The sequence below is a fragment of the Stegodyphus dumicola genome, chromosome 9 (assembly GCF_044657685.1).
Source record: "Stegodyphus dumicola isolate Sdum_Otavi_A_Nest chromosome 9, ASM4465768v1".
Taxonomy (NCBI): domain Eukaryota; kingdom Metazoa; phylum Arthropoda; class Arachnida; order Araneae; family Eresidae; genus Stegodyphus; species Stegodyphus dumicola.
Genome location: NC_140776.1, coordinates 11,905,530 through 11,932,820, shown reverse-complemented (window position 1 = coordinate 11,932,820; position 27,291 = coordinate 11,905,530). Strand labels below are relative to the sequence as shown.

The 27,291-nt window shown below is 29.6% G+C and overlaps 1 protein-coding gene across 3 annotated transcripts in view; it reads right to left on the bottom strand.

Moving 5' to 3' along the window:
* LOC118194990 (ATP-binding cassette sub-family A member 2-like) overlaps nt 1–27,291 on the bottom strand; it is a 194,361-nt gene that overhangs the window by 137,236 nt on the left and 29,834 nt on the right. For all 3 annotated transcript variants that reach the window (XM_085823222.1, XM_085823221.1, XM_085823223.1), the window contains exons 11-18: nt 23,211–23,331; nt 20,431–20,552; nt 19,766–19,894; nt 13,563–13,824; nt 12,699–12,871; nt 6,602–6,705; nt 1,969–2,083; nt 1,576–1,766 (exon numbers count right to left, since the gene is read on the bottom strand). In XM_085823222.1, the coding sequence (XP_085679348.1) occupies nt 1,576–1,766; nt 1,969–2,083; nt 6,602–6,705; nt 12,699–12,871; nt 13,563–13,824; nt 19,766–19,894; nt 20,431–20,552; nt 23,211–23,331 (1,217 nt within the window). The remainder of the gene's footprint in view (nt 1–1,575; nt 1,767–1,968; nt 2,084–6,601; nt 6,706–12,698; nt 12,872–13,562; nt 13,825–19,765; nt 19,895–20,430; nt 20,553–23,210; nt 23,332–27,291) is intronic.

Genomic DNA, 27,291 nt, shown 5'->3' with positions numbered 1-27,291 from the left:
GCATCTTAGCTACTTCAGTGTCCTGTGAACAGATCTTTTCAAAAGTAAGTCAGATATGTATTGAGAAAAGAAACGTCCTCGTCAGGAAAGTTAACTAAAACTATGTTCATAAATCAAAACTTGATTATCTTTTTTTTAAGCTAAACGGATGTCTTTTATTAAATTGTTAGTACCGAGTACTTTTATATTTTATTCTTTGTAGTGCTAATAGTTTTAGTATTAGGTATTTTTACACTGTAATTTGTAGTAGTAACATATTATCAATTACAGAAATAAAATAATGTAATCTTTAACAAAAATGAGTTTAGTTTTAATTTTCAACTTTTTGAACTCTGTTTTTAATCTAGAATTTTATTATTACCTTTATGTAGAAAGCAGTTTTAAGGGAATCTCAAAAATACAGATGAAAGAGATCAGTTCACGAACTGAGTAGTTTGATCGAGTTTATTCCTCTGATCTCTCCTTATTCAATTCTTTGTTTTTCACTCCACCTTTGATCTACTCCTGTTCCAAGCCCGATTTCATGATGATGAGGTCATTGTTAGTGAGCAGTGAATCATAAAAAAGAACTGATTCCCTTCAGTAAGTAAAGTGTCCTGATCTGATACTTTAAAACAGTAGTTTTTCATATCTCTACTACACTGTATATAAAGGAATTTTGTCATCTTATGCATGAGCTTATGCCTGCTTCTTCCCCCTTTCTTCCCTAAAAAGCATGCTTTAAGTTTTGAGGCACTATTTTCTAATGCTTTACAAAGAATATGAGTTATAGTGAAGTGTAATTCAAAAGATAGGAAAATATTCTGTAGCTGTTATTCTGCATATGTTCTTGGAGCAATCTGTATGCTAATACTTTTGCAAAGACACATTTATCCATTATTAATTCCTTTTCCATATAACAGATATAAAATGCAGGGATTTACTACACAAACATCTAAAATATAGAAAATGATTGCTACATGTGAGGAAGCATTTTCCTTTCTCCTCCAGGGAATCTATTCCACCTTTGTTGTTATAGCAACAAAACTATTATTCCTGACTACTGAGTTTCTGAATCAGAAAAATACCTGTCCTGCATTGAAGAAATGAGTATCATAGCTTTACCTTTATTTCCTGCATGACAGATAACAGTAATGTTCTCATAAAAATAATACTACATTGATCTAATTTCTTTTGTTTCATTCATAAATAATACAGGTTTATTTCTTCCTCTACCACACATGTGAACTTGTGTTGTGATAAGAAACTTAAAACCTTACTAAACATAAAAAAGTTACCTTTGGTTATATTCCAATTTGTACCAATAAGGTTTCTATTCAAGCCACTATTATTATGTAAGGCATCATTTCATATTAAGCTAGTAATGCTCTACACATTGTTATTGACTTTTTCCATTCATAGCCCCTCACAATATGAGATACTTAAAAAAAATCCATAAAAAGTTATTTTATTACAGAAAATTACAATATTTTTTAAGCAGCAAGTAGCTTAAGAAGTAGATTAACTATTAAGTAACTTTTTAAGTAGACTAACTATTACAATTTAAATAAACAATATGAACAAGAAAATACTTACGAGAAAGCTATGTTTGCTATGACAAATATTTCTAACATTAGAAATATCAATACAGGATTGCTGTAAGTCAGTACTAGGCCATATTTTAAGATCACAGTCAAAATAGCCGCAGTTATAGTCATTTGTAGAAAGCTTGTGATAAACCAAGCAAGCCAATGCACAGCACTATTTAAACCCATCGTTTTCATAACCTACACAAAAAAATTCATAAATGGAAATTTTAAAATACATAAAATCTAATTAGTAATGTTATTTATTGAAGAAAATGCTATCCTTTTTTTTTAATTAATATCAAATATCTAAACAAAATCCCTGATGGATAACTTTTTCTCATAAGTAAGACAAAAGATTATACAGCAGCAGAAAAATGAAACAAAAACCATGGATATTAACCTCTTTTAATCTTTGTTCTTTTTCATAAACAATATTCTGCACTAACATAGCAACAGAATATACCCATGATATGGCCAGACACAGAGGCATAACATGTTCAATCATAAACAAGAACCTAAAAAATAAACATGAAAAAATATATTGATAGATTATACACATATTTATATCTATTCTATTGATAGATTATACACATATTTATATCTACCAATTAATGAAAAGAAAACTGATAAAATAATTTATAACAATAATAAAGGAGTAAAATTTGAACAACGTTTGAGAAAAATTTAAACAGAATAAACTAAGAGGTTAAGATATATATATAAAAAACTTGAGGTAGAAATTATGCAAAAGCAAATATAGCTACACCACAATATATATATTATATGTATATTTATATAATATATATATATATACAGTACAAAGTCTGCAATCCGAACTCCTCGGGACTTCGGCGATTCCGGATTATAGATCATCAATTTAAATCTGGTAAGATGGCATGCAGAAATTATACAATTAAAAATATGAAACCATAATTTATGAAATAAAGATCAATTATGACCCAAAGGGTATCAAATTTTACAAAAAAAAGCTTAATATTTATTTTTTTACTTTATTAAACATTTCTTTCAATGCACGCATGCGTAAAGCATACATTACGAGCATGCGTAAAGTTTGTGGCTTTCAGGTCCGGATTATAGATCATTCCAGATAATAGACATCCGGATTACGGAGTTTGTACTGTATATATTATTTATGTATATTTATAGATAAATTAAAAATTATCTTCTATGAAATACAAAGAAAAATTTGGATAGTAAATGTAAACTGTTGTGGAAATGATTGGTGTTGGTGTGTTGAGTTATGGCAAAGCACACGAGGGCTATCTGCCTAAGGGGAGGGATGCCTTCGTGGAGGACTTTATAAGGGAAACTGGCTCATATACACGTTACACATGAGGAAAACCACGAAAATGGCCATGCAGCCAGCCCGTTCGTGGAATTTGAACTTCAGACCGAACTACCAGTGTTCAGAGACTTTACTGCTCGGCCGCTGGTGGGCTGTTGTAGAAATGAAAAATTTGATTTGGTAATCAATTAATCTGGAAAGGGTAATTAAAATACTTAAGCAATTGAAAGAAGATAATTGTTGATTTCACAGAAAGACCCAGACTTTTCAATGAAAATGGAATCTCTCTATGTAATAACTAATAATTCATGAGGATCGCATCTTGTCTCTTCCCCCCCCCCCAATAAATGAACAAAATCTCTTTTCCAATCAATTCTATGTGTAGTTCAATCAATTTTATAAATTTTGAATTTCATTAAAGTTTTTTTTTCCTTTTATTTCTTTGCAAATTATATACACATACATACATACACGTGTGTTTGTGTGTGTGAATATAGCCTACAAGTGAAATTTTCAGAATCATAACTGCTGTAGAGCTGTAAAACTTTGTGTTATTTCTACAGCTTATCTTTTATTTTCTGTGCATCTTAAAAATGCGAATGAATTATAAATCAGAAGGCATAAATAATACTTAGTTTTTCAAAGACAACAAATTATTTAAATTATAAATGTACCTAAGAATAATCATACTAATTACAAAATAATTTATTGGTAACACAAGAAAAACTACAAAATGTAAAACCATTAATTAATTCTTTAAAAAGGTAGTTAAAGCAAAAAATAAACAAATTCAGAGGGAAAAGAGTTATTAATTACAAACCATTAAATATTAAATCACACTGTTACATTCTGTGATATTATGGAAGTTTACATTTCAATCCAACATAAAATATCCGATATACAGTCTATATTTTAGAGATATGCAGTTATTACAAAAATTTCATCAAAACTTTGATTTTATGACAATGGCATGATCATAAAAGAACAGAACAACAAGACTCGCATCAAGACAAGGTGGTAAAAGTTATTTCACATGTTAACTTCTGTACTCCTGATGAATATATGTCATAGACCTAAACACTTTGCATGGGCTCAGATATACTTCCACTAAATACATGCTGATTAGAAATAAGCAGCTTGGGCTCTTATGCAACTTAAGTAATAATCACTAGATCACATGTGCAGGCAATTGTAGATGAAAAAACACAATAGTTAAAATTTACTCTAAAATCTAAATTTATTTGAGAAGCCATGTTGTGGCCACAGTTTGGCAAACAGTTACGCTCATATGACATACATGTGGGAGTCATCAATGTCCAATGCTGAATTAGAATACCAGGATTATGACGTCATCAGTATAGCATAACCCAGCGCAGTAAGAATCATCCCAGACAGCGCTGAGACCTGGTCGAGAGTGGAGGGCAGACGTGAGCAGACGGCTCACACGTCTTCAAGAGTTTATAAACTTATATTGTGCTTTCGATGTTATGCCTTTACATCATTATGTTAATCCAGCATACCGTTAACTTCATCTTTATATACTTTTCTTAATTACTTTTATTTCTTTATATTAAATAAACCATTTAAATATTACTTCGTGCTCTCATGCTGTGAATCAAGTCAAATTCTACATACATCACTGACTGAGAGAGGATGTGGTTTCAAAAAGCTTTAGACCAATCACAGCAGATATACGTCACATGTACTTTACAGTGAAGAGGAGATTGTTGGAATATTTCTTTTTCACCATTTAACTATGCCATTTGATTACTATGACCAATTACAGCAGAGACAAGTAGTGTAGTTTATACAGAATAGCAGATTTCTTGGGAATATTTACTTTTCATAATGTCACCATGGACTTTAATGATTGTACTTCTATTATACATACCACAATAGTACAAAAGATTAATATGATAAAAGCATAATAAAATATGCTCTGTGTTTTATGAAGAAAATCGTAACATATATGGAATGCAACGCATGTAATTTAAACATAAAAGAGGGAAATATAACCATGAAAAAATGGATAAGAGTAAATGAATTATACTTTGGAGGGGGGGAATAAATAATTTTTTTAATATTTAAATTTATAGCATGATTCATTTCTACTGTAATTTAACTATAATCTAAAGAAATTTGTTCTCACTTATGTATGTAGTTAAGTACAAATTTTCTTGTGCAAACCCTTTATTCTGTCATTTATTTTTCTTATGCCCATCCATACCGATTAAAATCTGCAGTAACTAAATTCAGCTATATATTCAGGAAACAAAACAAAAATGAAATACATACTTATTCCACAATTTCTGACATGCCTGAGTTGGCAGACAGAAACAACTGGGGCAAAGTGAGTAAGAAAGCAAATACAGGAGGGAGGTGGATGGTAGGAATGAGTATGATGACAGACAGCAAGTCACTAAATGATCATTCAGTTGCTAATATTGCTAAATTTGATATTTATTTGCATCTATTTTGCAAATGTGGAAATTAGCGTAGCCTTAACCATCACCTTAACTTTTCCATCACATTCTACCTTCTCCGATTCTTTATCCCCCAAACAGCATGGCAATTTCACTGCCTCTTAGAAAATGATTGCTCTCATCTTGCCTCATCAATATCCTTATGTGTAGTTTCTTCACCGCCTGAAATCATGGAAATCTACTAAATTGGAATTTTCTACCTTTTTTGGATTTTCTTCGGATTTATTTTCTGATTGCATGCAATAATCTAATGACAATTGCTAGACAAAAGAAATCAATTCCTCCAAGCCAAAGTAGCAGTCAATATTTCATGAACAAAATTGTTTTTGAACTAATTCAAACTGTGAAAATTTGAATAGGAAAAGAATGTTTAAAAAAAAAAAAAAAAAAAAAAGAGAGAGAGAGAGAGAGACATTAGACTTATGTTTATTTAGATGGTAAGATTTACTTTTTATTCTTTATTTACTTTGATGACAAATTTAATGCATTGTCAAGTTATTGTAAATGAAGTTTGGTAGGGGGAGAAGAATGAAAATTAAGTTCTATTACTATATATGCATTTGATGCAATTGTACATATATGTATGTGTATACACATATAATACATTTTTGCATATGTGTGTACATTTACTGTGTATCTTGAAATAGATACCACAACTTTTAAAAGGAATATCTCAAAAGCAGATAATAAGAAAAATTCATTTCTACTGCTTTTTTGTGTGATAGTAAATAAAATTTTTATAAGAAGTTAGCCTCTAATAGCAACCAACTTACCTACGTTTGTTACACAGCAGCTCAACCACTCAAGCTATTAAACTCATTATGAGCAGTCAATGTTACTTAAATCATAGCATTTTAAAAAGATTTATCATCAAAGCTTATATAATATGTGAAAAAACTTCTTACTTAAATTTTATCAGATAAATATGCAGCGAGAACAATATTTTTCTAAATGCTTTTGAAATACTACTTTGAAAAATTATAATGTCCATTCCAGAACACACTATGTATTTACAATTTTTTAAAATAACAACTTTAGTTCACGAGTCCATCTCCTCTCTCTCTCTCTGACATATTAATCAGTAATTTTTAAGTTTCATCAATTTATGAATAATTTTCCTTTATTGATAAAAATAAATTTTACATAGATCACAGAAATTCCAGATCACATTCCAGATTTTACCAAATCATTCCATTATATAATATATTAGCATCCATTTGCAAATAAAAATAACTCTCACTTACTGATCTTGTATATAACAAGGATACGGAAATTGATGAATGTAACTTCCTGGCTCGACGACGTCTCTACCAGCATATATACTAATCATTGCACGCTCAAGAACATCCTGTTAAAATATTTATAATGCTTAAAAATGTGATTGCATAAGTTAGTATAATAAATAGCATAATTCATTCAAGAAATGATAGGAATTTTAAATGTTTTGAAATAAACTCTTTTGTTTCTTGACAATCTAAATCATTTGCCTGACTGGCATCATTTCTTATTTTTCAATCTCATAACGTTCTGAAGTATACACACCTCCCATAACATTCTACTGTTATTATACAGGAATGTGAAATTTAAGTGAAAATGTTTTCTGACATTCAAATTGTTATGATGTTATTCACATTATTATTATTTTTTGGGCCGGGGAGGGTTAATGAGTTAGAAAATAACCTCAGTATTCTCTAAATAGAATTTGAAATTAGAAATAGAATTTGAAATTTGAAATCATGGAAATCTACTACAGTTTCATTGCAAATTGTATACTCTTTCTTAATAGGTGTAACTTTTGAGAATACTAGAGTGTTCATATGCTATATACAGGATGATTATAATCAAATTTTTCTCTTAATAGAATTCTACAATATAAATGCAAACTCATGCACAGATAGAGACCAAAATTTAAACACACACTATTCAAAGAGCGCAGAAAGGTATTTTCCTAAAAAGAAGATCACTTTAAAAAATTTTTGCTATGGGATACTTTATGGGAAAATAAATAAATAAAATAAAAAAGATATCATTAAATATATAAAACAAACAATGAAAAGTTTTAAACATTTATTACAACATTCACATGCATTATAAATGAAATTAGAAAAAGAAATACCTTTTAGTATAATAATACACATTTTTATCTCAACTACGAAACACTCAGAAATGTCCTAATAAAAATTCATGTGTTTCAGGAAGCATCTAACCTTTCTCTTGAATCCAACCAAATACATATTCATTTGCAAGCTATTCTTTGAGAAAACTACTGCGAATAGTCTTGCAATATATTGCTTAACAGCAAATAGATGTCATAATATGCTGCAAATTTTTGTGTTACCACAATGCAGGAAAAGCAGTGCCTAACGCTTATTTAACTTTTATGGAAGATAGTGCATTGTTACACAATGGATGTTGGTCACACTCAATTTTTCACAAACCTTTTACAGATAAGTGTTTCATTAGTTACTCATTTCCTTCTGTCTGTTCATCATGTTCATTAGATTTTTCAGTCTCTTATTTCTGGATGTAGGGCACTTAAAGAAAGCAGAAAAACCATATCTTTCTGCATAAAAAAAAAAAAAAAAAAAAAAAAAAAAAACACACAACCCAAAGGATCAGTTATAATTACTGGGTTGTTCGGAAAGTAATTTCATTTTTTCCCAACAGAGGGCTTAATTGTATTTTTTCACAGTTAACTGCACACTTAAGCAGCATAATAATTATATATTTTGACAACTGATACAGCACACTTGTTTGTGAAACAGTTCAATCAATTCTACATGGTAGTTTTTGGTATGGAAGGTGAAAAGCAGCATTTTCGGCATATTTTACTTTTTTACTATTGAAAGGGTAAAAACGTTGTTTAAACAAGAAAAAAATTATCTCACTTGTATGGAAAAGATGTATTGATAGAAGGCCAGTGCCAAAACTGGTTAGAAAAATTTCGGTCTGCCAACTTTCATCTTGAAGATGCATCGCATTCTGGAAGGCCAGATGTAGCTGATGAAAAGCTTAAAAACATGAGGAACTCTTATGTGAAGCTTTGAAATTAAACCTAGGTGCTTCAAAATTATCATGAAAGGTCGAATTCGTTAAATTTTATCTCTCAGCGATCTCATGAGTTGCTTTTTGACAATTTACATCAATTAATGCATTTATTGTGTCATCATCAACTTTCACTTACCTTCCAGAACATGGCACGTCTTCAAGATCAAAATTGCCAGATCGAAATTTTGCAAACCAGTTTTGGCACTGGCGTCCTTTCGTACATCTTCTCCATACACGTCAGATAATTTTTTTCTGGCTTGAACAATAATAAAAAAGTACCGTTTCAATAGTAAAAAAGTAAAATATGCCAAAAATGCTGCTTTTCACTTTCCATATTTAAAATGGCACCAACCAAAGACTACTGCATAGAATCGATCGAACTTTTTCACAAACAAGCGTTGCAATATCAGCTGTCAAAATATTTAATGATTATGCGTCCTAAGCGTGAAGTTGGCTGTGAAAAAATGCAATTAAGCCCTCTGATTAGAAAACACAAAATTACTTTCCGAAAAATCCAATAGCTACTGAAAACACAATTCCTAGACTTAGACTAGTACAAATTAAGCATAGAGAACACATGAGCAGATTTTTCAGAGTGTCTTGTATGATTATAACTAATGTTTAATTATGTCAATCACACATAAAATGCTGCAAAGCATTATATTATTTAACAACATATCATTAAAAGCAAGGAAAGTACAAATCAGATTGTATTTTCTTTGCTTGTAGTGTTTGAAGCACTATTTTTATCTCTGATTTTATTTTTAATACATATAAATATAACAATGAATACTGGAGTATTTCTTCTGGTTTACTTAGCTTGTTCAATGGGTTTCATTTTCTATATTTTGCCATAAAATGCTCCTGTCATGAGAGAATTCTTTTTCCTATGCTTTGAATAGAATAGGCATAGATTTTTAATTACCGAATTTAACTTAGGCATAGAATTTAACTACCGTCCACTAACCGTTGACAGCTATAGTGTTCTGAATAGGTAATCTGTAATTATTATTATCCCATAATTTTTAATTACATTGAAAGAATTGAAATATGATTATTTATAAAAAATATCCTGAGGCAAATAAGTTTTGTCTTCTGCTAATAAAACTGAACTTTTGCTCTTTCCTTTTATAAGGTATTTCTCCCACATTCTTAGCATGCCTTCGTGGTGAGTACACTCGCTGCATATTCGAGTAGTTCGAGGTTCGAGTCTCGGTGAGGGCATTGCTCATTTTTCATCTCTCCTGCTTTTAAATAACCTAATCATTCTACAGTGGCCCCCCAACTAGAAGTTGATGGATGATGATTCTTCACCACCAGGATATGGCGACTGGGTCTCCTAAGCCTCAATCGTCCTTTAAAGGTGGGTGCATATAAGGTATTTCTCCTGCTTTCTTAGCATGCCTTCCTGGTGTAATGGTCAGCACACTCGATGCGTATTCGAGAGGTCCGTGGTTCGAGTCCCGGGGAGGGCATTGCGCATTTTTCATGTTTCCTGCTTCGAAATAACCTAATGTCTCTACAACTTTCTGCGATGCCTCTGGAATATTACACAGCGACATCAAATAGCAGTTTACAATCTTATTAATTCTAGTGAACTTTTGTTTTTTCTTTTGTGTCACTCTTTTATGTTAAGCAGAAATTTTGTTCTTACCTCTCAGTTACCATATCAAAAATTTTTTGAAAATGTCTAGTTGTGAATTATTAAAGGAAAAAAAAAGTTTTACTCATATTTAGTAAAGATGTAACTTTTTAGAGCATATTTTCAACTATGGCTACAAATTCAGATTCCTTTTTGTTAAGCACAAACTTAATAATGGCATTCTTTAGACTGATTTGATTAGCTAAAGCAAAGCATAAGGATTATTTGCCTAATGAAAGGAATATCTTTATATCTGCAAAATATTGGGGGCATTACTTCCATCTGCATACCACATATGACCACCAGGATGAAATTATATTTAACAGACACTGAGGAAACGAAGATTGAATACTTAAAAAATTTGATGGCACAAGTCATTAACACAGCAGATATTACTATGAGGGAGGTAATTTATTGGGCAGTAACACTTTGTGAAGCTTTCATTGCTAAGGACTTAAAATAGCAATTCTGTGAACAAATTTCATGGTAAAGCATTTCCATTAACATTTAAGGAGGAATATCTACTATAAGCACAGCAATAAGACATATAGTTAATACATAGTTAAACAAACATATCATACATTGTTAATATGAATTTATATTTACAAACTAATCAAATTCCAGAAATATTTACACCACTATTACTTTGGAATAAGAATGTCAAGCAATTGACAGCATTTTTACACATTTACCGAACATACACAGAAATTATTTGCTGATACATATAGGCAATGGAGAGAGACTTTATGAAACTTTGTAAATGACTTTTTCTTGTATTCCAGAAGTAAAGCAAAATTTTGGGACGTTCAACATTCTGATTTCAATTTCCAAATAAAATTAGTTTGTAGTGTATTGTTTGCAGAAACTTTAACAGAAAGTAGTATGAAAGTTAATCAAATATAAAAATAATCTAATTATTATAATAAACATTTAAACAAAAGTTCAAATAAATGCACAGAAAAATCCAGGGCTGTGGAGTCGGAGTCATGGAGTCGAGCAGATTTTGGGGTAAAAGGAGTCAGAGCTGGAGTTGCTGAAAACAGACTCCAATTCTGACTCTAGTTTTCGTTGACAGTTTGAATTTGAAATTAAATTAAAATGAATTGAAAAAAATTAATGACAAGCTGAGTTATTTTTATTTATAAACTATATACATTAATAAATAGTTATTTTCTATTTTATCGACTTATTAATAAATAAATATAAGGGAGGAGGATGGATGTTGTCAGTAGGGATTAAACTGATTCATTTAGTTACAAATTTCACTGGTATATTTAGGTAAGCAGCAATAGCAGCAAGAACTTCCAAAATTGATGTCATTGTTAGGAAGCGAGTAGGAAAAAGAACAATTATTGATCAAGCAATGCGATAAGAAAGTACATATTTGATGATAAAGAGGTTTTTAGAATATGTAGTTCACCCTAATGTTTCACTAACAGAAAGACTGTGGAATGATCTTGCCGAATTGGAAACTTTTCTTTCTACACCACATAAGCCACAAAAAAGCTGCAATCTAAAAGAACTGACAGGCAAAGAGAATGGAAGAATGTGATGTTTGTTCTTTCTGAAATGGAGGATTTATTGCAGAAGAAATCATTTTTTCAATGAAGAAAATTAAAAAGGCAAAGAAAGCCATCTATGAACTTTTATTAAGAATGAAATTACTCTCAGAACAATTAGAGAATTCGAATCAGGATAGTCAAACTGCAGGCACTGCATTTGAGTCTCTATCATCCTCTTCCAGTGGTGAATTAGATTTTGAGAAATATTTTTGGATAATATTGAAAAGGCTAAGGCAAATTGAAAGAAAATAAAGAACCAAGAGCCTTTAGATATAAAAATGAAAAAATACAAGATTTCTACATGGCCTATGAAAAAATTGAGAAATATGATTGTGCTTACAAGACACTGCTTTTAGAACTTATAAAAATCTATCCTGAAAAGTTAAAAGAAGTAGCCCTAACAGTAACAGCTCTTCTTCCTACTCAAGTTAGTGTGGAAAGACTGTTCTCAGCTCTGAAGTTTGTCAAATCGGATCTATGGCCCTCCAACAAAGGCCGAAGCTATACAGAAATAACTAATGCCAGTTTTTCCATTTCATAAAAATGCTAATTAATATAAATAATTTGCTATGCTATCAATTTTTTTTCTGTAGCATCTATTACTTCTTTTATATTAAAAAAGAAATAAGTTGTCACCCATGTGTATATGTTTATATACATACATACATACATACATGAGAGGGAGTCAGAGTCTTTAAAATTCCAAGAGTCGGTCATTTTACCTAATGACTCCACAGCCCTGAAAAAAATCTGAAATTCATGAGTTTCTTTTTAAAGAACTCTTAAATTTTGCAAAACTCACTACATAAATTTGCAATATGATAAAATTACTGTTTAATTTAATGATCAGCCAATATCTACATAAGATAATTATTGAGATGGACAAGCATGCTATTTGTATTATGAGTTTTACACATAATTTAAATTAAAAAAATAGGAAATTTTTCCTAAGAAAAGATTCCTATAAACTTTTGCTAATGTTGCTTTATAGTTTGCACAAACTCAAAAAGTTTGTGTATTGACCTTAACAACAAAAAAGTAACAAAGAGAATGATACTTAAACAAAATAAGCAAAAGACTACTTCTTACCTGAATCCATACAAAACCAAACTGGTAATATCCATATCCCCAGTTTCTTGGCCCTGGAAACCAGAATCTGCTACGAACAAGATTAGTTGTTGTTGTAAATGAGGCATTCTGTCTGATTTTATATGTCATATGATTAGGCATAGACCCATCTTCAGTCATATTAAAGATAACGCCTAAAAAATTCAAAAATGTATAGACTCAGAGCCAAACTGCCTGATGTGGCATTACTCATTAATATACTTTCAGCTACTTTTTCTTTTCAATTTCTGAACTTTATCCTATTAATCATAATTTATAAATATAAAAGAAGCATTAAATTAAGGCAAGACTTTTTTGTATGCACACTTACATTAAATAAAGCCTAGATATAATTAATAATAAAAGTTTAAGGAATTAAAAAGAGAAAAATAAAAATGAGAATTTTAGTAAATGTATATATTTTGTCTTTAGAACAGTTTAGTTCTAAAATTACTTCATATTTTCTCTTTTTGGTGGCTTACATGGCTCGTATTATCATTACAGCAACCTGCAATGCTCAGTCAGTTTTTTGGGAGGCGGAGGATTGTTGGCTGAGTAAGTCCTCACTTGGAAAGATGTCTCACATGTGATTAGAATTGTAAAATAAAATAGTAAGTCAGTCCACTTTTCGTTAATTTTGAGTTATTTATAAAGATAACAAATGCATGCATCACATGAAGAATATACTTGACTATTTAAAAAGTTTATGAAAATTTTATTTCATCTTTAAAAGTATTTTTCCTAAATTTTCCCTATTTATTACAATAAATTTAACAAAGATTCTGTATGCCATATAAATTTGCAAATACGTTTGAACTATAAACAAAAAATACAGTTAATACATACTTGCAAGAACCGTTACATTATCAAAATAGGCTTCATGCTTAAAATATGTAAGTAAATCTTCTTCATTTCTAAATCCCTGAAACATGTTCAGACTAAGCCCAGACATCAAAGAAATCCAACTACAAGCAGCATTGTCTATGGAATCCAACTGTTGCAGAAAAACATCTTTGTCAATAATAACAGAACTGGCCGCAAATTCTTCCAAAGCCAAACTGTGGAATAATTCTAGAAACAATGGATATTTCTTGAAGTTCTGATGAATCTGAAAAACAGAAAATTGACAATGAATTTTAGTTAATTAAAAATATTATCTGGTGAAATAAAGAATTATCACAACTTTCTTGTAAAATATGCCAAAAAGGCAGTTATAGTGTACCACAATATGGAATTTTAAGTGATTATTACTTGGTTCAAGTTATGGTTGGTTCAATTGATTAGTTTCCCAGCCAAATATATCTCTTTACAATACAAATCAAATTTTCTAAGATGGTAATATAATTTTGCAACTATTAATATGATATATTTTAAAATGCATAAATTTTTTTCATTTTCAATTTAGCACTTTTCTTCTATGGACTCTTGATTCTAATAGCATGATATACTAGAATATACTTTTAAAAAAGTGTAATTTAAAGAAAGTTGCATTTCAAATTTCACGACTCACAAGAGTTAGTGCATCATCTAATTTTTTAATAATGACAATAATGGTATAATTAATAATGATAAAAATAATGATAAAGTTAAAATGAGGAATGCTTTTAACAGTACAAATACTTTAAGCACAGTTTTTTAAAAGAACAAAGAAAATTAATATCATTATTATTTTCTGGCATTGTAACAATGACTAATTACTATTTCTGTTGGATATTTGGGTTTCTGATGAGATGACAACTAAACACCTGTGGATATTAAGATCCAGAATATACTTTTCAACATGGCATAGCTATGTAATTAATACAGTCGTAGAAATTCAGATGTTACCATTTTTCTAAGTACATTCGGTACACAGTAGCTGCATTACTAAATGACTAAACAAGATAACACCATTGAACATGATAGTTGCATAATCTGGAGCATTCTCAGATATAGACAATTAATTCTAGACAATCTACACAATTTTGTAATAATAATTAAAGAAGGAAAAAAAGCACCAATTTTGGGGGATTTGTTTTTTAACATTTGTTCAAAATAAAATGATGCTTGGCCTATTAACTATACTATATTTGGAATATTTTTCCCTTTTTCAATACATTCATGTGAATTTCAGTTATATGGTATTGAGAATCACAATGAATTGAAAAAGCATATACATTTTAAATTACTGTATTACATTAAATTTAAGCAGAAGAAGGATTTTAAAATTGGAGAAAATAATAAAAATCTTTTTAAATTTAAGCTGCACCTATTTTTATGTATTAGAAAAATGAATAAAAAGTGTGACTTTAATTAAAAGAAATACACCTTTTTCATTCTGAACAAAAATACATACACTATTTATCTAATTAAATAAAAACAATTTAAATGTGATTTTGATTTGAGACAGCTACATAAAATAAGTAAGACCATAAAATAAATGCTATTGCACTGTTTAGGAAACAATAAAAGTTTCATAAAATATGCTTAACAAATTAAAAATGGAGGATGCATATTTCATTTTATATCACAAAGTCTTTATAATTTTACAACTGATAATTGGATAAAACCCAGCTTAAACAATGCTCGGCCCTATTAACTATGCTATATTTGAAATATTTTTTTCCTCTTTCAACATATTCATGAAATTATACTATATTTGCAACTATACTATATTTTAAATATTTTTGTAATAATAACTGAGATTAAATATTTAATACAAATTACTTTTATTAAACTTACTAAAAAGGGTTAAGAAAAAAGAACTGTAATGCTATTATTGTGCTTACTTGTTTCTAAGAATAAATATAATAAGAAATTGGTTAATTTATCAAGAATCACTAGTCGAACTCCTAAATATTTAGCTTTTCTAATACTATGATATGGGAAAAAAATAAATCAGAAAATTTATTTTTTTACTACTACAGATTTTAACATCAAATAAATTTCTCTTTAGAACAAATATTAATGATAAAAGATATCAAAATAATAAAGAATATAACATCAATGCGACATGAATATTAATTTCCCAACATAAATTCATCATCACTTTACTTATTAATTAAAAAAGAAATCAAACAATTAACATCTCTTTATAAGCTTTTATTTAGCTTCTTCATGGTGTTTAGCACCGTGGTCAAAAGTTTGTCATTGATATTTAAACTACTTCATAATAAGCTATTGAGCTCAAATTTTGCATATATACTCAATCTTTGTGGATGACAACACAATGAGCTAAAACTATTTTTTAAACTTAATGTTAAAATGATTTTCCCCCACATATCTTCATTTAATGAACAAACTAAAAATCTCTGAATTTTAATACTTGTACCATGAGATACAGTAAACAATCTTATTAATGAAATTTATATGAAATTTGTTATATAATTTTGGACTTTTTGGCAAATTTTTTAAAATTGCTATTTCTTTGGTAACTATTTGATGAACATTATTTTAAAATTTCAATACTTAAAATTGTATCTGTTACAAAGTTTTGAAATTTTCATAGATTATAAAGCAAACTCTTTGCCATCTTTTAAAAGAATAATGATTAAACAATTTTCTATATTTTTTTTATTATTATGCTTCAGACTTAGTTAAGATGTTATGTTATAGTTCTTTTCTTGAAGCAGATGTTATAGTTCTTTTTTTTTTTCCCTTTCATGATTCTCTTGGAGTTTTAAATGATGTCATCATAAGTCACACTGGTTTTCTTGCTTCTATATACATTTTTCTAATATTCATTCTATTTATTTATTTCTTCCTGTCCTTGCTAGAAAGAATTACTTGCAATGAAATTAAGCTTATTATAGAAGTCTGCCATTTTTATAAATGTTGCTTCCATCCAATTACATTTTGCATGCATGCTTTAGTAAGTACGTACACTGTGTATAGCTTTCAAATAGCTAATACAGACATGAAATATATACCTTCTCAAAATCAGCCATATTTAGGTAGTACATCAACCGATTTCTTGACAGATTGCAAACATTTGTGACATACTGTCAAATTTGACAACTTCAGGAGTTTCTTGATATTTGCTTCATAAATTAAGTAATCATAAAAATAAAATTTTGAAAACTTCCCTTTTCTCTAGAATATGCTATAAAAGGGTTAATGCAAATCTCAATAATAAATAATGCTTACGAACTTTACAGCGGTATTTAAAACAAATCTGATTTGCATGTTCGTTATAGTGTTACAAGCACCACACTTATGCGCCTAACACGAATGCTGAATACATGTCATTTTTCAGATGTATTACATGCCTACCAAAATTTTGTTTATCTAGCACAACTCCTTTTTGATGTTGGGATTTTTTTCTGTTGGTGTGTGCATAATTAATAATATATGTGTGTGTATATATATATATATATATATATATGTAAGATAAAAAAAATGCAAATCAAAATGATAATTTAAAATACCTCTTAATTGCTCATTTTTAAATTGGGTACTTTAGTAATAACTTTCTTTAAACTGTGTCATATCTGAAAACGTATTCCACATTATGTCATCTTGAAACTTCTGCACTGCCTATAAAATTCAGCCAATCAGATTAGCAAAAAATTTTACTATAAATATTGTTGCAATCCTACCCCACCTTCTTTTGTCTGCCTGTGCTTGCTTAAGTGATGTCTTTTGCTTTTCTGCTTTTCTTAAAATGTAATGCAGCATCATCAAAATTGTGAAGTGCAACAAGTAATAAAGATGTATCTGAATTACCAAGTGATTTTTGCGATTCTTCAAAAGTTCCTGACTGCCAAACTATCATCACAGTAAAGAGTAGGATAAATCTCTGCTGCTAACTCCAATGGATAAAGTACATGAAAAAAAATGACGTCAGCGAAATGTGTTGATTCCGGTATCAAGAGTAACGGTCTTCTCGTGATTAAAAAGTGTGCCGTCGAAAAGATCAGCAAAATCATTGTGCCTAAAGTATAAATATTTAAAGTGAAAAGAAATCCATTCTTAAAAATTAATATATAGAGTACTGAAAGTGAATTGATGTGTACGAAGGTTTCGAGTTTATTTCAACAACGCAATCTAGTGATTATCGAGGTCATCTTTCTTTTTGTGAATAATTTATTACTACAGCTATTTCAGCATGTTATTTATGCATCAGCAATCTTCTTCATTAAAAGTTACTTCAAAGAGTCTTTTCTCGTGCAAGGTGAATTGAAAAATGGAAATGATTTTTCTTGAACGATTTATTCATCAACTTCTGATTACTAAGTTTTGTGATATGGATTTTTTTAATATGCAATATGATTTTATTTAGTGAAACTAAAAATACCACATTGAAATTGCTAATCATTATTATTATATTGAAAATCTGAATAAATACTGCTGTTTTTTCTCATATTGGTTTAAACCTATAGCATTGTTTTATGAAAAATGGTATAAAAAAATTTGATTTTCATGATTATGCTTAACGAATTTAAAAGATTAGTAAAGATTTTATTTATGGAAGGTTATTAACATGATTAAGATATTTTTGCATTATTGTTTAAATACTTTTTATTTAATATTTTGATTTTTTTTATTAACAAAGAAATTTTTGTTTATAAATTTGAATTCTAAGAATTTTTCATTTTAAGAATGAATGACAAACTTTGAAGGCTCCCATTTTTCCCCCACATATAATAATAATTATTTTTTAATATAATGGAGTGTCGTTAATTTTTTTAAGTAATTGAATGAGACATCAGTTCAAAAAGGCCACTTGCCTATATCCAAGGAACGGAGGCCTTTTATATAGTAACTGCTAATTTGGCAAATCTTTTGGCCACTGGTGAAGAAAAAACACCAGTTTGCTCAACTGATAAACCAATGTGATGGATATGCTAGTATTTAGAGAAAACTGAACTATAAATGTCTAATAATAGTAAAAAGCATAATTTCAACAAAATATTTCAAATAATGTTTTGAATGATGAGTTAATTACATTCTAGTATTTTGAAATTTCTTGTAATTTTGTAACGTAATTTATAGATGTATTTTAAATACTTTTTTATATTTGAATAGTTTAAAAAAAACCTTCCCTATGCAGGTAAAATTATGAAGCATGCTAAAACAGCATTTGCATGTATACACTCACCAAAAGTTTGTTTAATCTGTAAAAGAAAATTTTGGTTTTATTTTGACAACAACAATTTTTACCGAAGATTTTCAAGCCAAGGACTGCAAAATATGATTATGATGCTCAAGTAAATATTCCAGGAACTGTGAACTTTTATTGTTATTTATTGAAAAAATTAGGACTTTTTTTACAGTATGTTTACAGAAAAATGAACTTCCAGACTTTCAAAATTTCAGTAGCATTTTTAATTTACATTTCTTGTTAAAAATGATGTCTACAAGATTTTGTTATTTTAAAACATTTAGATCAAAATTTTAATGTATTTCCTTTGTTTCGCTACTATTTTAATGCTTTCTTCTAAAATGACTTTTCTGTCACCAAGCTTTTTTCTCTTTGAAGAGGGGGAGGGATATGCAAGAAAAAAAAATGCAAATCAAAATTATAATTTAAAATGCCTCTTAATTGCTTATTTTTAATTTGGGTACTTTAGCAATAACTTTATCTAAACTGTGTCATATCTGAAAACGTATTCCGCATTATGTCATCTTGAAACTTCTGCATTGCCTATAAGTTTCAGCCAATCAGGTTAACAAAAAATTTTACTATAAATATTGTTGCAATCCTACCTCACCTTCTTTTTTTTGCCTGTGCTTGCTTAAAGAAGGACGTCTTTTGCTTTTCTCCTTTTGTTAAAAATGTAATGTGTCATCATCAAAATTGTGGGGTGCAAATTGGTCCTCCATTGTGAAGTGCGACAAGTAATAAAGATTTATCTGAATTATCAAATGATTTTTGTGGTTCTTCAAAAGTTCCCGACTGCCAAACTAAATTTTATCGTCACATATACATATATTAAAAATACAAGAATCATGAAGGACTTACTTATTTTTTCACTAGAAATTTTATTTCAAAATACCATTTGTATACCATTATTGCATGGATTTATAAAGGGATTTTTCTATTAAAAATACATTTCATAAAAAACTACCTGCTTTAATACAGCAAGTGAATGATCGGTACTGTTTTCGGCTAGGAAAATTCTAATTTCTTCAGATATGTTTAACATTTTCTGAGCATACTGTGTAACAGTATCCAACAATTCAAATGTTTCATTAGCCTATAAAAAATAATTTCAGAGTTAAGTATTTACAGATTTATAATGAAGTTATTTTGTCAAAAGTAAAATTTCGTAGGAACAATTATAGAATAAAATAGACGCATGTAATAAAACTAACATTTAAATCTTTAAAAATTTATTATTCTTATAATGGAAAACATACAAAAATGATAAACTAATTTAAATTAAAAGTATCATACTAAGTAAATTCTATAGTAGAAATACATAACAAATAATGTTTAAAAATGCCATTTAATAATTAAATTAGTTGTAAAAATATTAATAATACTATAAAGAAGTACACAGATTGCTTTTAAATTCCTCAATTTTATACAAATATTGCTCTGCAATAATTTTAAAGATGCATTAACTACATTTTGAAGTTTGAAATAGCGGTAATTTACGTTGAGTGGACAATCAGCGTACAGAGCAATTTTGCAATGTCAAAATATCATAAAGCACAATAAAAAATAATTACATTATGAACATTTTTAACGTCAAAAGTACTGTTCTTTTTTAAGACTGTTAATACTCACTTTTGTAATGATCTCATCAGCATCTGTATTATTAGGTGCATATAAAACTCTTGGATTGCTATAAAGGACATGAACTAAAATGCCTATCTGTTCCTGCTGATATTTTGACATTCCCAGCTTATCTGTAAGAGAAAAAAAAACATTGGAATAACAAAATCAAAGTAACACTATAATAAAGTCTCAATCCTAGTATTTCTTTCAAAGAAAAGTAAGAAGGCCTTCCTGATTACTAACAATATTTTTTCATGAAAGGCTATGCAAAGTGCTTAAGGGATATTAATATTAAATACAGTAATACCTCTACTTAACAACTCTACTTTGATCAACTTGTATTTATGCTGCCTGAGCTTGAAATTATGCAACTTACATTTATACCATATGGGAGAAAAAAAAATTTCTTCCTTTTGGGTGAGTGTAACATGCAAATGCTGTTTTAGCATGCTTCAAGAAAATGTTTGCATGTTTTGGGCATCATATGTCTAAAAGGACGGAAGGATAATATGTTTTATGGCATGTGGTTTGATTCCAAAGGAATTCCAAACTACATCCTGTGACAATTGCATACTTGCTAGTTCTTTAATTTGATGGTAGTTCCCAAAAGTGTAGTTAAATCTTTCAGAATTAACAGTCAACAGCTTAGGGATGATGTCAATGGTTTATAGCAGTGAACTTCAAACCATGTTCCACATAACCTCAGGGTTCCAAGAGTCGAACCCCACAGTTCCACAAGTAAAAATAAAAATTTGAAGACAAAATTATAAAGCATTCACACTACCTGTCTAGCGTTTATTAACTAAAGAATAAAAAGATATATTTAGTTATCTTTTAAAATTAATCAGAAGCTTTGCATGGTGGCTGTCGATGGCAGCGACATCCATGTGAGAATACCTGCATTTTTTTTTTAATGCTCAGTCAATGTGCCTGCAGAAACATTCTCAAATGTCCTTGTAACAACATATTTAAGTGAAAAGTCTTTCTCACATATGCAGGAACAGAAATTAAATCTATAAACATGAATATTAAATGTGACTGCAGATAACATCAATAGAGCTTTAGACAGTTTATGTAAAAATATGTGAGCACATCTCTATCACTAAACACAATGCTTGGGTAGGTGACATCTGGAGCTCAAGTGCTATTAATGAGTATATTGCATCACTTTTTATGATAAAAATTTTTAGTATACTATATTTTTCTTTAATTGTTTTTACAAAGTACCTGTAACACACTAAACTACTTATTTTAAGATATATTTTTCTAATGGTTGGGGAGGGGGCATTCTTCAAAATGGCCTAACAGTTCTAAGGGTTCTACAAGTCAACAAAGTCTGAAGACCACTGCTTTATAGGATGTAGCAATCATAGATAATTTGTAAAGTTGGGCTAGAAAAAATTTAAGTAACAAATAAAAAAAAAGGTTGAAAGAATTTGACAATGTTTTTCTCACAAAGATGGCCCATGTTGAAATCACATGTCAGTGTCTAAATAATCATTATCAGAAATTTAGAGCTAATAATCTTCTTGAATTTCAGAACCATTGAATTCTTTTTGAATTTCAGAACCATTGAATTCTTTTTGAATTTCAGAACCATTGAATCTTCTTGAATTTCTCAATAAAACATAGGAATATGATCCTAAACATACAGAAAATATTATGATGATTTTTTAAGTCTCACCAAGGCTGGAACAAAGATCCTGAAAGTCATTCACTGAAAAAAAAAAAAAAAAAAAAAAAAAAAAAAAAAAAAAAAAGATAAAATAACAAAATGTATAAAAAGTATTCATGCCATTCTCTCCAGACTTTTAAAGGTTCAAATGATTAGTCTAGATTTCAATGCTGGATTTCTTTCTGTCTTTAAGTACTATAAAAATGAGATGTGCACTGAATTAAGATTCATTTCTTGGTACAACATGGTAGAACAAGTAGTTAATTCCAATTTGGGTACAGTTTCAGTTCAAGGTTCCTTATGATGGAAAACAGCAAGACCAACTGCATTAATTTATTTACTATTCAGTAATTATTTTCTTACGTTCATGCCTTCTCAATTCAAAGTTCTTTCCTATTTCGTCTCTAGGAACTTCATGCTTGCCGTCATATTGAAAGGAAAGTGTTTCATATACATTTAATATAGCTGAATATGATTTTTAATAAAACATGAACAGCATTTAAATCAGTTAAGTATGATTACACAAGACATAAAATTTCAGTTATTAATTATTTTCTACTCTATTGGAATAGAAAATAACTGATTAGTAGTTTTCAGTAAAATTTTCTCTACACTATATTTGAAAATTAAAATTCTACTTTTTTTATTATTTGATTTTGTATTCAAAAATAATGAAAAAAAATTCATGTAAGAAATCAAACAAAATTATGATCTTTTATGCAATTTCATAATCAAATTTCATTTGGTCCTTGATATGAAATATTCAATTTATGTTACAATTTATTTCTGTTGCAGTTAATGGATTAAACATGAAACCTTCATCTCTATTTCTCATTGCAACATTTAGCAGTAATTGTTACTATATCATTAATTTAACTGTAACAGATTTTAACAGACAATTCAACTATAATAATTGATGATCAACAAATAATAAGCTCTCATAGTGAAAAGTTGAAATGAGCTTAAGATGACTAAGATTACTTTAATGAAAATAATAATAATGCATAACTTTCATGAAATGTTTCTTTGCAAAGCATCTCTGCCATCAAAATTTATCTTAATTTACATGCATAAAGAAAATAATTTTCAGTTCATTCATTTAGTTTTAAAATACCTAGGTCTACTTCTCCATCATCTGGCAGGCTATTAGGGAAATTGCCCTCTTTTCCACATATTGTTTTTTGCATACCAAGCCAAATTCTCAACAAACCATATTGTGGATTAGAACGTGCAGCCTATGAAAATATTAAAAGTGTAATTAATTCAATATCTGTTCATACTGTATTTAAAGAAAATAATCACATTAAATTTTGAAAAGTTAAATAACTTTAATATTACTCTAGATTATTTGCTACATTTCATTAGACTCTAAGATATATATATATATATATATATATATATGCCATATCTGACGGCATATAAGATGCACTTTTTTCCTAAATTTGGTCTCAAAAAAGTTGCCTGCATCTTATACGTGAAGGACACGGGTTAACTTTCAATACTGAATGCTATTTTTAGCCCGGATAAAGGTCTAGACACACATAACTTTTCCTACATCTGCCATAATTATTTTGTGCATGCATGAAATATCTGTCCCCAAAAAGCGGCAAAGTTCGAAGCTGATGTCGAAGTTCAAACAGGTTCGACGGTCACATTACGTCTATGGAGCCTTTCTTTCTTCACATAGACTTTCTTTGACTCAGCCGACACACGTGTCAGTATTGGTGTTACTCTGTATAAACGTGTCGGTATCGGTGCTCAAAACTATTTGTTTAAAAAGAATACCGTGGAAAATATGACTACAGGAAACAAGAGATTAAACTATATAATTCAGTATATAGTTTAATCTCTTGTTTCCTGTAGTCATAATAATGTTTCAAGTTTTGGCAAGGTTTTTTGGCCTGTTTCAAAAGTATTTTAGGCCATTTTTGAATATTTTATGGAATTTTATTGTGGGATTTTGATTATTTGTTTATTGTGCTACTTTTATGTAATATTGATGTATTTAAATAGGAAATTTTGAATGTTCTGGTATTTTATTGAATTTTAGAGATTTTTAAATTTATCATAGCACGATTGTATAGGCGTGCATTGTGTAAACATGCACGCCTATACAATCTTTTTTATTTGCTTTTTATACTTTTTATTTGCTTTTATTAAGCTTTAAATGTAGTTGGATTTGAAATTAGTGCAAATTAGTATTCTGCATATTTAGAATTTTGTAAATTCTTATAGTGTTATAAATTTGTATATTATTATTTGCTTTTTAAACTGTCTGTATATACTACACAGTGTGCGGAATTTTGATACTTTTGATAAAAGATTGCAATTGAATTGTTTTTAACCGTATTTATGTATTTTTAATACATTATATTTGGAACCCGGCCACTTAATATAATTTCATTATGCCTAATGCAGATGATAAAATAGAGGATGAGGTTAATACAACTGAAGATGAAGAAAGGGACATTGTGCAAACTGTTAATAGTTTACATAGAGTTGTCGATAAAATCAAAGCACAGCGTAAAATTGGATGTACTTTAACTAACAAATTGACTTACTAAACATGATTTTGACTAACATGACTAAACATGATTTTGACTTGTGCTGGAGTTCTCAGAGATAGGAAAAACTCTCAAGTTACCGGGTGTGTTAGATGTGAAAATTCTAATGAATTAATTGCTTTGAGAGAAGAGATTATGAAAATGAGAAGTGAAATTACCTCTGAATTTGAGAAACTGCACAGAGATGGATCTCCTACATATGCTAAGGTCACGGCTAAAGGATTGGATGAGATAGTGATTAAACCTACGGTTCCAAATATTAACGCATATGATGAAATTTGTGATAAGTTTAATCTGGAAGATTGGGATTAATATTAAAAAGTCTTCATTTGGAGAAAGAGGTAAATTGAGATTGAAATTGGGAGATAGAGAGGAAGTTAAGAGGCTGGAAAGAGCAATTGTTGATGATGAAGGCCTACAAAAGAATTTGATTATTAGGAGGAAATGCTTTATCAGGCTTCATGTGATTGTATACGATGTTGATAATAGTTTTACAAATGAGGAATTGGGAATTCTTTTAAAGAGAAATTGTTTGTGTTTCGGAGACTGCGTTAGACCTCTTTTCAATTTACCAACAAGAAATCGGAATCATAGTCATAGAGTATTCTTAGTGAGCGCTTCTTGCCAGAAAGATCAATTACTTTCAAGAGGTATTAACCGAGGTTGGAGAAATTATGACCTAACAATGCACAAGGTGTTTTTCGTTTAGTCATTCCAAAAAGAATTGCCAACTTGAAATTTGCTGTCCCAAATGTACGGGGGCTCACTTGAGTAAAGAATTTAATTGCATTAATTGTACTTATTCTAATGAAAAATTTCAAACTAACTTTGATATGAAACAAAATGCCATGGATAAAAATTGTCCATGTTACTTGAGTGAGTTAAATTTCCTGAAGGATCATTTAGATATTGATTGTGAGTTTTAGACTTTTTTTTTTTTTTTTATTTTTGGTTGGGTGCCAGGTTTTTCTGTTTTATTGAATTTTATTCAATTTTATTGTAAAATTTTATTGTAATTTTATTGAATTTTATAATATATTTGTTCTTTGGAGATTAATCATGAAAGAGTCTGGTATGAAAATTTTGAGTATAAACTTAAATCATTGCGCACTCGCCCAAGCCTAGCTCCAGGTACTTAAAGAGGTTATTGGTTCCTCTCCTGAAATAATTTGAGTGCAGGAGCCCTATGTGGTACAGAATGAATTGGCTTTTCAAAATCCTGAATGGAAATCCGCATATAATGGTGGAGGAAGAACGGGAATTATAGTAACTAAACCAGATGTTGATTTCACAGAGACTATGAAACTGATATTATTACAGCTATTTCTATTTATTTGTCTTCGGGCAGACTGGGCATCATTACAGTTTACTTCTCTGCGGCAGAACACATAGAGGAATATCTCTCTCAACTGGAATCTGCGATGAAAAATTATAATAAATTCATTGTTACCGGTGATTTTAACTGTAAACATCCAAGCTGGGGCGCAGGAGATATTGGTGTAAGAGGGCGATTGGTATTTGCCTTTATCATCTCTAATAATATAATTTTACTAAATGATTTGAGTTTTCCTGCAACTTTCAAATCTACCATTGGTGAGGGATGGACTGATCTTGTTATGACCTCACCAGGTTTGTCTATCAAATCTGGAGCTCTGCAAGTTCTGATGGATGAGAGTCTTAGTGATTATTGTTATTTGCAGTTGAATTCTGATGAAATTTTTCATTGTGCTTCTAAGATTGTTTTAACAAGAGATGTCCACTGGAATACAAAGTATTGTTATAAAATTGCTCCGATAATGCAGAAATTTAAATTTAAATTTATTGGAGTGTGAGAACTCTGATACAATTGAAAATTGTATTGAAAAATTTTTTGAGGATCTGTCTATCGATGTTAAAAAGAAGTTACGAACAAAGCAAAAGGGAAGTAGGCAGATTTCGTGGTGGACTCCACAACTTACTTGTATGCGACGCCAGATATGTGCTTTGAGGAAAAGTTCGCAAATTTTGAATTTAGCAGACAATATACATAATGAAAGGAAAATTGCACATAAAAAAGAATTGGCAACTTATAAATGTCTAATTCGGAAGACAAAATTTGAAACTAAGAAGAAATTTTTTCTTAATAATCTTTATTATTATGACGGTTTTTATCGAATTGCCTCTAAAAAAGTGAGACGTCCTGTTGCTCTGTATAATCCTAAGCACGTTGACAATTTGATTGAGCTCAATAGACTAAGAGTGTTAAATTACGCCAAAATGCATGGAAACAGAGCAGCTGCAAGGCATTTTGGTCCACCACCTACCGAAAAAAATGATATATACTTGGCGACTGCAGGAAGATTAACTGAAGACTGCTAAAAAACAAAAACATAACCTTCGATGCCCAGCTCCATCTTGGCTTGAACTTCAAAATGCCGTAAAAATGTGGGTGATAGATAAGAGGAAATCTGGGATAAGTGTTTCAACCAAAATGATAATCAATGAGGCCAAAGAATTTGCAGAAAAACATGGGAATCAGAACTTTTCAGGGTCTGAGGGCTGGTGCTACAGGTTCATGAAAAGGCAAGGCTTATCAATGCGCACAAAAACAACTATTGCACAGAAAATGCCAGCAGATTATGAAGAAAAAAT